Source organism: Erythrolamprus reginae, chromosome 5, assembly GCF_031021105.1.
Source record: "Erythrolamprus reginae isolate rEryReg1 chromosome 5, rEryReg1.hap1, whole genome shotgun sequence".
In the NCBI taxonomy this organism is placed as follows: domain Eukaryota; kingdom Metazoa; phylum Chordata; class Lepidosauria; order Squamata; family Dipsadidae; genus Erythrolamprus; species Erythrolamprus reginae.
In genome coordinates, this window is record NC_091954.1 from 68,905,157 (window position 1) to 68,915,648 (window position 10,492).

General features: G+C 40.1%; 1 protein-coding gene across 1 annotated transcript; it reads left to right on the plus strand.

Moving 5' to 3' along the window:
• The first annotated feature begins 3,492 nt into the window (after positions 1–3,492).
• MAP6D1 (MAP6 domain containing 1) lies at positions 3,493–9,213 on the plus strand. Its single transcript, XM_070754030.1, has 3 exons — positions 3,493–4,247; positions 7,622–7,739; positions 9,028–9,213. Exons 1-3 carry the CDS (start codon positions 3,664–3,666, stop codon positions 9,103–9,105), a joined length of 780 nt encoding a protein of 259 aa, XP_070610131.1. The 5' UTR covers positions 3,493–3,663; the 3' UTR covers positions 9,106–9,213.
• The last annotated feature ends 1,279 nt before the right edge of the window (positions 9,214–10,492 follow it).

Below are 10,492 nucleotides of genomic sequence, written 5' to 3' on the forward strand. Positions count from 1 at the left end.
TGGCACAAGGTGTATTATCTGTTTACCATCTATCTCCATTTCTATCTGCCTGCATATTCAAGCAAAGGTAATGCGTTCCAGATCCTGTCAATTAAACATTGTTATCTTGTGGGACCAAGGAAGTGTGCCTTGTCACTGCACTTGCCCCCTGCAATAGGGCGCATGCACATACACGCACACCAGGGGGTGAAATTCGAGTGGTTTTTGCTGGATCGCGGGTACCAGTAGTGGGCCAGCAGTGATTTGAAATGGTTAACCAAACCAGTAAAAACCAACCCTGGTTGGCCCCTCTCGCCACTCACCCCTTCTGCTCTGTATGTATGCCTGACAAGGAGAAGACCTGGTCATACTGATTCCTCCCTTCATAGCAAAGGGAAGGGGGCCTGTTTTGAAGATGCCCCTTTAAGGTACTTCTCTGGGAGGGAAGGGGCCGGTGGGAGGGGCATAAAGGGAGAAGCAGCAGCTCAGCTGTGAATGGAGGGAGAAAAGTGGCTACTTCACTCCTAGGGCTCATACACACAGAGCAAACGTGAGACAAGAAGCGGCCAGGTTAAATGCTAGAAGACTTGGCCAAACTTTTATGTTGGTTTTGTGGGCGTAGCTTGGTGGGGTGGTGCCACCCCACCTTGCCGTGAGTGATGCCAAGTTGGCCATGCCCACTCAGTCACATGACACGCACAAGCTATGCCCATATAACCAGTAGGGGGGGAAATGAATGTCACACCTGATGCACACAATATGTATGGCACCCACTTTGCTGGGAATAGTATGTCTGTTCTAGATGATTGTGTGAGAACATTCTTGCCTAAAAAAAAAGACCAAAGCATTTGGTGATGAAAGCCAAAAATGTATACTTTATTGGAATACACATGCAATGTTCATTGGGCTCCCTGCCAGCAGATGCCTGGATAAAGTTAGAACTTACACATTTTGTCAATTATATTTGAAACAAAGATAAAGCGACTAATACAATTACATTGCGAGCCTTCTCTTGAAATGCTTTGACAATTGACCCCATTGTTATCTTTCATGCTTATAATATGGACTCTAATACTATCAACCTGTGCCATAAACAGCAATGTTTATATTATGTCTTGCTACACAGTTACATTCCTCCATCTAGAAGGACAGCTGTCTGATTTATATTAACTGACTCTTGTCCAGGGTTACAGTATTGGGTCCTAGATAATACAAATACACTGCTATCTCTAAGCTAGCTAAAAACATGCCTAAAATGGGTGCATATATTTCAACATATGTAGCAGACATCCAGTTATACTACTACATTCCCCCATTCCTTTCCCCCTCTTGAGGTGGACAGCAAGAGGATGGGTTTTAGTACGATAATATACAAACCACCCAAAGTATGACTATAAGGGACAATAGTTGTTTACAAATATGATAATAGTTTATGACAACAGTTATTACAAATAATACAATAATTACCCAGCAGGAGGGTCTACAAGCAATGTAGATGCAGAGGACCAGTGTTAATAAGGTAACTAACGGACTCAAACGTGAAATATCTTTTAACCCATTTCCATATACTACAGTGGTAAAGTTAGGAACTGACAATCATAATGCATGCTCAAAGCTTGATTATTGCATTGATTCTAAATTCTGAACTTGCTTATGAATTAATGCTATGTCAGTTTCCATTTGTTTTTGTACTCAATCCAAAGAGTAGAAGGAATTCACTAACTTACATGGTCCTTGTGAACTTAATCCAAAGCCATTTTATTATACATACTACAAGCGGATAATTTCTTATACTTTTTTGGTATAGTATGCAAAGCATACTCTACTTCAATGAGTCTACGGAGAGGGGCGGCATACAAATCTGATTAATAAATAAATAAATAAATATTGAAAATACCTTTTTGTAATTTATAGACCCCAAAATTTGGTAGTAAAACTGTTAATGTAACAGCGTGTTGCATTGAGTTATCTTTATGTCAAAGGTGTCTCAATACACCTAGAAAATGCCGGGGACCACTAATTTATACTGATATACATGTACAGTACTAGTTTGTTGTCCTTTTAGAGCTTTCCTCAGAAATTCCCAGTTATCATTTTATTAGCATGTTCTCCATCCCCCATACCAGGTTGCAAGAAAAAAATATTTGTGATGATGTCCAAGACCTCAATGGGTCACACACTTCCAGAAAAAAAGCTATTCTGGTTTCTGACCTTTTCCAGATCTCTCAAGTACAATCCTTTGCCAGAATAGTTTTTAATCTGTTGCAGCTGGTAAGTCTGTAACTGCTGCATTCACTGATTAACTTCCAGCTTGATTTGTATAACGTACCTACCTGCATAGGATTTCCACTCTGCATCACTCAGAAACCAACTGGTACAAAATACTGCAGGTTAATCCCCAGTTTCACCAGTTCTGAAATGTTTTACTTAAATACTGCTGGTAAAGGAAAAAGAATGCTGATCTCAGTGCATTAGGAGTGCTTGTATAATTCCTGCAACATCCAGCTGCTTTTGTGAACATTGGCACTTGCTTATTTTTCCTCTCCCTCCTCCTTCAGTCATTCCGGATTAATAGTCTAATATAGGAGTTTTTCTCTCCCCTATTTTCAGTGGCAGGAGATATGTATAATAAATTCTTCATGGAATGCATGTAGATTGCAGGGTACATGTATAATAAATTCTTCATGAAATGTGTGTAGATTGCAGGATACATGTATATAATAAATTCTTCATGGAATGCATGTAGATTGCAGAAGACATGTATAATAAATTCTTTATGCAATGCATGTAAATTGCAGGAGACATGTATATAATAAATTCTTCATGGAATCTGGATTGCAGGAGACATAATAAATTTTTCATGGAATGCATATAGATTGCAGGAGACATGTATATAATAAATTCTTCAATGGAATGCATGTAGATTGCAGGAGACATATATAATAAATTCTTCAATGGAATGCATGTAGATTGCAGGAGACATATATAATAAATTCTTCATGAAATGTGTAGATTGCAGGGTACATGTATGTAATAAATTCTTCATGAAATGCATGTAGATTGCAGGAGATATGTATAATAAAACACAGAATGCATGCAGATTGCAGGAGACATGTATAATAAATTCTTTATGGAATGTGTGTAGATTGCAGAAGACATGTATAATAAATTCTTCAATGGAATGCATGTAGATTAGAGGAGACATGTCTAAAATTCCTCATGTAACACACATCTTAGAATGAACCCCTAGGATGCTTCCTAAAGAGGTAGGAGAGGATGATAGGGCAGAAAGACTGGGCGACTGGTGGTATGTGTCACACCTTAGTCCCCCCCCCCCATTTCCCTCCCCTATTATCTCTCCATCCCTCACCAATGCTGCATTAAGCTCCTTCTGTTAAGCCTCCCCCCCCCCCGGTTGGGGGCTGGAGATGGGAATGAATGACTGAGCGGCCATCACGTGTTTGCTCGCCTCATAAAGAAAACCGATTGACCAAAGTGTGGCATGAGCGGGGGGGGGGGGGGGGAGCCTGACAGCGAGAAGCGAGCAGCTGGAAGTAACTGTCAGCCGGGGAAGCCGCTCCGCGTGCTGCAGAAGAAGCCCCTCTTCCGCTGAGGCAGCCCGCCCCCCACCCTCCCCAGCCCCGGTTATCTCTCCCGGCGTCCTCGAGCGGTGCCGCCGCCGCCATGGCTTGGCCCTGCATCAGCCGAGTTTGCTGCCTGGCGCGCTTCTGGGACCAGCTGGACAAGTCGGACCTGGCCGTGCCGCTCACCATCCACAATTATTCCGACATCGAAGAAGGGGCAGAAGCGGGTGGCGGGGACAGCCCTCCGCAGCCCCGGGTCCCGCCCGGAGGGACCGCCGCCGCCGCCTCCGGCTGCCGACCCCAAGCCCCTCCGCGGGCCACCTCCGCTCTGCCGGTCTCCGCCTCCGCCCCCTCGTTGCGGGACGGCCTGGCCGCGGTCAAGAGGCCGTCGAAAAAAAGCGGGGGCCGGCACCGGAAGGAGCCCTTCGCCGCCGAGACTCAGTACCAGCAGGATTTCCGAGCGTGGCCGCTGCAGAAGAGAGACGCCTTGCCCTGCCTTGGGGAGGCTCGGAAGGCTGAAGCCCCGCGGGCCCCTCCGGCTGCCTCTGCCCACGCCGACCTCCTGGCAGGGTCTCGCGTGTACGTGCTGCCGGCGGCGGGGCAGGAGGGGAGCAATAAGGACGTTGGCTCCAGACAGGTGTGGCCTTCCTCCTCGCCGCCAGGTATCGCCAGGACTTCTTACAGGTAACTCCTGTCATGTTTGTCTGTGGTCTGTTTTCTCCCCGACTTCAAGGCACAGCATTGCTCCATCTCTTCAGGCCCAACAGATATGTGTGTGTGTGTGTGTGTGTGTATGGTTTCTTTCTTTCTTTCTTTCCTTTTCTTTTCTTTCTTTCTTTCTTTCTTTCTTTTTCCTCCCTCCCTCCCTCCTCCCTTCCTTCCTTCCTTCCTTTTCAATTTCAATTTCCTTCTCCGGAGACTCAGGGCGGCTTGCAACATAGAATAGAATAGAACAGAATAGAATTCTTCTTTTTCTTTTAAGGGCAGGTTGGTTTTTATTAAGTCTCATTTATTTGCAATTCCATACATTGTGGCAGATGGAACGAGTTTCTCCTTATGAGCTCTGCTGTGCTCAGGCTGACCCTTGCTTAGGATCATCCAGAATAGAATTCTTTACTGGCCAAGTGTGATTGGACACACAAGGAATTTGTCTTTGGTACATATGCTCTCAAGGTACATAAAAGAAAAAGAGACATTTGTCCAGAATCAGGAGGTACAGCACTTAATGATTGTCAAAGGGGTAAAATAAGCAATGAGAAAACCATCAATATTAATAAAAATCTTAAGGATGCAAGCAACAAGTTACAGTCGCACAGTCATAAGTGGGAGGAGATGGCTGTAATAAAGATAAATACATAAGATAAAACAGTAGAAATCGAAGATTAAAACTAAGCCAGTTTAAAACAAACGCATTAAACATGTTAAAAACTAATTTGGCAAAACCTAAAAACCCATTCAATTAACATTCATCCCGGTCTCTGGAGCAATGTCTGAAATCAAGGTATATATTTATATCTGTCTTCTTTTTATTGTATTTGTATCTTTTTTATATACAGTGGTACCTCGAGATACGAGTTTAATTCGTTCCGGACCTGGGCTCTTAAGTCGAGCAGCTCTTATCTCGAACGACTTTTCCCCATAGGAATTAATGTAAATAATTTTAATTGGTTCCAGCCCTCAAAAAACTCACAAAGTTAGTCTAAATTATGCAGAAAGACAAGTTTTTAATGAAGAAATGTACATGTACATATAAATGAATAATGAAGTTTCTTTCACTTAACTTGTAAACTTTCTTAAACTTTTAAATTTACATATGTTCAACTTCTCTGCCACCCAATCCTGTAGGACAGAGGTCCCCAACCCTTTTTGCACCAGGGACCGGCTTTAAGCGATCAAGAGAGGAATGGGATAAATGAATGGACGGAGGGTGGGAAGGAAGGAAGGAGGGAAGGGACAGGAACAGAGGAAGGAAGCAAGGAAACTTATGAAAGGGGAGAGTAAGAGAGGAATGAGTGAAGGGAGGGGGGGAGGGAAGAAGGTGGGAAGGAGAAAGAAAAGAAGAAATAGAGGAAGGGAAGGTAAAAGAGAGAAAGAAAAAGAGCTAACTTCCGCGTTCAGCTTCAGGAGACAGCTGCGAAGCCGCGCGCGTGTTTTAAAAGGTTGCAGCCGGCCTGGGGGGCTCGGGGGGTGCTGGCAAGCCCCCCAGGCCGGCTGCAAGCACCCCCCGAGCCCCCCAGGCCGGCTGCAACCTTTTAAAACACGCGCGCCGCTTCGCAGCTGTCTCCTGAAGCCGAACGCGGAAGTTAGCGTTCGGCTTCAGGAGACAGCTCCTTGGCGCTTGTATCTCGAATTTGGGCTTGTAAGTAGAACAAAAATATCTCTCCCCTCCCAGCTCTTATCTCGAGTTGCTCGTAAGTAGAGCAGCTCTTATGTCGGGGTTCCACTGTATATTGCTGTAAGCTGCCCTGAGTCTTTTGGGATTGGGCGGCATAGTAGTTGAATAAAATAAATAAGTAAGTAAGTAAGTATGTACTGTATGTATGTATGTATGTATGTATGTATGTATGTATACACGCATGTGTATGTATAACCAACAGCTCAAGTCTTTCAAGGCAGGCAAACTCAGGAAGTAAGCGCTAGAATTCTGGAGAGAACTTTATTGATAGTAGGGTAGTGTAACTATCTTGAAAGCCTGCCAAAGTAATTCTTCAAGCTCTTCTGTATCAGAATTAAGGCAAAGTCACTTTCTCATGTTTTTCCTGTCCCCTCACTGGGAAATGTTTTTCTAATGTCTTTGCGTCTTCCATGCCAGTTGTGGTCCCTCCATGTTCCCAGGTGAGTTAAGATATATCATCACAAATATACAATAGACGGAGCATGTTGTTTTTTAGATTAATGTCCTGTCCTTTCTCTAAGAGCTCAAGTGGGTTCATTGTCATGGTGGAAGATCAGTACATTATTTTTTTCTTTCTTTATACAGCACATATGTAACCAAATTGGCATTATGAAATATACTTTCAGTGGATCCTGCATTGTATTTAGTCTTTTATGTTACATTAACTTACATTCTGTGATATTTACATCTTGGCTTTTCTTAGAAAGCTTAAAGCAATACATGGAATCCTCTGCCTTATATTAGTTTTACAGTGAACATGGACAATATATTAGATTTAATATAGAAATTTATGGTCTGAAGTCACCCACCGACTTTCATAGCTAACTTGGAACCTGAATCACTCCTGTCCTGGTCCAATGTCTTTAATATATCTGTAGCATTTAACCTGGTTAATATTTGGATCTGAGATTACTAGAGCTCAGGCCTAAGTAGGAAAAAACTGGGGGGGAAATTCTGAGTAGAGGCAATAGCATGCGGTTTTCACACTATAATCAAGAAAACATGGCTCTATTGGTATTGTCACCTCAAGTTAAATTTGATTGCAGGGATCTTGTTGCCTTTCCTTGAAAAACAAGGTCCATGAGGCACGCAGGCTATCTTTACACAGCAACCTTTGTGTCCAGATAATTATCAATCAATTTTTTCTTATACACAAATGCTTATTAAATAATAATAATATATGAAATAGCACAGGGATCAGGGGCTGAGCATTTATCAAAATGATGAATCCTACATACTGCTATATGATGTCACAGTGTAAGTACCATTGGGGTCAGAATTTGAGTTGTGCAGTCACGATGCACATATCAATATTTCTCCCCACTGTGAATGTCCATGAAAGTTGTCATAATCTGATGAAACGTGATTTCCAGATTTCAACCACTGATACATATACAGGTTTCAGACCAGGCAGTCTTGCAGTGACTGTGTTCTCCTAAGCACCCCTAGTCCTTTCAACGTTTTCCTTCCAAAAACACCTTAATGTTACTGATAAATCAACATTATATATTTGAAATACATATATGTATTCAACGTTAAATGGAATAATTTAGTGAAGCACTTTTGTAGCTTTCTGTATATGATGGGAAAGGACATTTAATTTGCTTTCTCTTTTTCAAAGCAGCAGCACCAACTTACCGTTCATTTTGCAAATTAATTTTAGACATGAATATCACCCATGGTCTTCAGGAAAACAATCCAGGCCTACAAAGACCACACAAGGATTCATTATTCCAGAAGATCACTTTGTGCAAGAATCTAGCTACATGTCAGACTTTAAGGTAATGTGTTTTACAAAGCTTTTGGAATGCAGAAATTTACTAAAGTTTGACCAATAGAAACCAGATCCTTAAAAATGTTATATTTTGAAGGAAGCACTTCAAAGCAATACATATTAATAGATATTAATAAATTTAATTAATATCTATTCATAAATAACTATTAATATCAATTTGCAAATAAATAGAAATAGAAGTTAAGAAAGATGTCTTGATTTAGCAGAAGCAGTTCTACGGACATGATTCATTTACGTTAAATTAAATCCCAATTTAAACAATACTAATCTCTGGGCCCTCTTATTTTAAACATATCCCCATTTGGAGCCACTTGTTGATTCATGGAGTTACTAACAAAACAAGGTCAGGATATATACCTTGAACTTTAAGATTTAATTGTATGCAGCAGAATCCTTTGCCATAATATCTGTGCTTTAAAAGAGATCATATTTAGCTCAGTGATCTCTTCTCTTGAAATCAGTCAAATACCCATTAAAATTAAGTTTCTTATATTTGTTGAAATTTGTTTTCCCATTGTCTTATATATATATATTATTAATAATAGCCATGCTCACACCGAATATTTTGCAAATACTTTTTACTCAGTTCTTGAAAACGTAACAGTGATGAAAGTAGTGCATTCATGTTAATCCACAATTACTCAAATTAGTTCATAATTCAGCATATTGTGCCTTATGTATCCATAAGTCATCACTTTGTGCTGGTATTACATGTGCACAAGACTATTTCTACTGGCATCAGACTATTTAGTGTGGATTTTATCTCACATTAAAACTGTCAACCACAATATAAATACATGTTCATAAGCAATAACTTAAATGTCATGAATATAAGGGCTTGAGATATTATGTAAGTTTTTATGGATATCTGGGGGACTGTTCGCTGGGTTGGAAGAAGCTTAAATTATAGCCTATTTTAACTCCATTAATTTTAAAAAGTCTTTCAGAATCTGCAATTCAAAACATGATAAGGGATTTCAAGGGATTATCTGGCTCTCTACATCTCCCTGGTACTTGCACATGGGCATTACAGACAAGTCAAATTCCGTTTAAATGCATTACTTATCTGGAGGCCAAATAGATCATCCTCATACTGGCAAGCCATGTGCAGGAAATAACATTTTTAATTCCTTTAACAGGAGAAATGCTGTCAAATAATGTAGGTCAGCTTTCCTCAAGCAATCATGCTGTAGGTAAAAATTATTGGACTACAATATCCATCATTTCCCAGTATTACAACTAATCCCCCACGTCTTTTCTTTTTTCCTCTCTAGATTCCAGAAGCAAAATCAAAGTTTTCTTCAAATCCTTCTGCCGTTTTCCAGGCACCGTCTCACATTCTCAGTATATGAATCTGGATCACGATCGTTTTCTGTTCAACCAGCTTAAGGTTGTGAAAATGAACAGCTATGCAACTTTATAAGTGCTGGTGAAATAAAAGTAAAGGATTATTAAAAGCAGACATAGGAATTATTAGAGTTCATGAATCTAATATGAATATATAAATCATAAATACTTGAATTTGAATTGAAGATAGCCTAACTTACTGGAAACAATGACCTATATTCACAGAAATACCCTCATTATCATTAACTAGACTTGGTTCCCATTTGAAACACTGACTTTAGCTAGCAAGAGGGCAATATTTTCATCAGTGTGCTGATTCTTAAGTAAAAAAATGTGCGGTATAAAATGTATCATTAATTTTTCATCTCAATTAATTCATGGTCATTTTACTAAGGGGTCCCTAAAACAATTTGGGTAGATTTTGAATTTTGTTTCTTCTTTTCATCCATCTTTAAATGAGTCTCACCATTTTACAGACATTTTAATGCCATGTTATTGAGAATCATTACACTACCGGGAATCCATAAATGTGAGTTTTATTTTAATTACAATTATTTTGTAAAAGTAATTAAAGCGTCATAGGAATGAAAGTGCAATTGGGCTGAATAGCTTGAATCGCTTATATTATGTCCTTCAGCCACCTCCCAAGTTATTTAAACACAAACACCTACTACAGGGATGAACTCTTCTTTTTTATTTTTTCATTTAATTTCATTGTTTATTTTCATTTTTAATTTTTTACGTAGCCCAACTTCCGAAAACTCTGGGCAGTTCATAGATTAAATGTACATGATTACATAGATTAAATGTACATGATTACATAGATTAAATGTACATGTACATGAAGAACAATGAAATAATACATGATAAAAACAAAGAACAAAAGATAGAACAACAAAGTAGGCCCGTATCACCCCAACCCTTTTGGGTCAAATTCGGCTGAGCAGATATTATGGGAGATAGGCACAAACCGTGCATATAGTATTCATTCTGAGTTACTTAATGTGGTTTCCATCTTCACTTGTTCACTATATAGTATTTAACTATGGAAAGTTAGCTTGAAAGTAATCTGGTCCTAGACCATTTCTGATAAATGGTGACCCAGCCACTGTTCATAGATTTGAAGCACCACTTTATGCATCAGCCAATTCCACTATTTAATAAGTAGATCACCCAGGTCTGCATCTTTAAAATATATGAACGCTATGTTCCTGTCTCATCTCATTTGCCTCTTTTGCAAATTAACCTATCTAGACCCTTTCACTGTATCTCAGTGTTTACTCAGCATTCACTATTTAGGGCTTGATTTCCAGAACCCAAACCATCTTTGTAACCTTCTGATCTCACCCCAATTTGTCCTTCTCCTTTGTGTTGCCCAGAACTGGATGCAGT

Bases quoted from the DNA above. Each gene is read 5' to 3' on its own strand.
- MAP6D1 (XM_070754030.1), top strand. From the start codon at position 3,664: ATGGCTTGGCCCTGCATCAGCCGAGTTTGCTGCCTGGCGCGCTTCTGG. The intron at 4,248-7,621 runs GTAACTCCTGTC...AATTAATTTTAG, and splicing joins ATCGCCAGGACTTCTTACAG to ACATGAATATCACCCATGGT. The intron at 7,740-9,027 runs GTAATGTGTTTT...TTTCCTCTCTAG, and splicing joins GCTACATGTCAGACTTTAAG to ATTCCAGAAGCAAAATCAAA.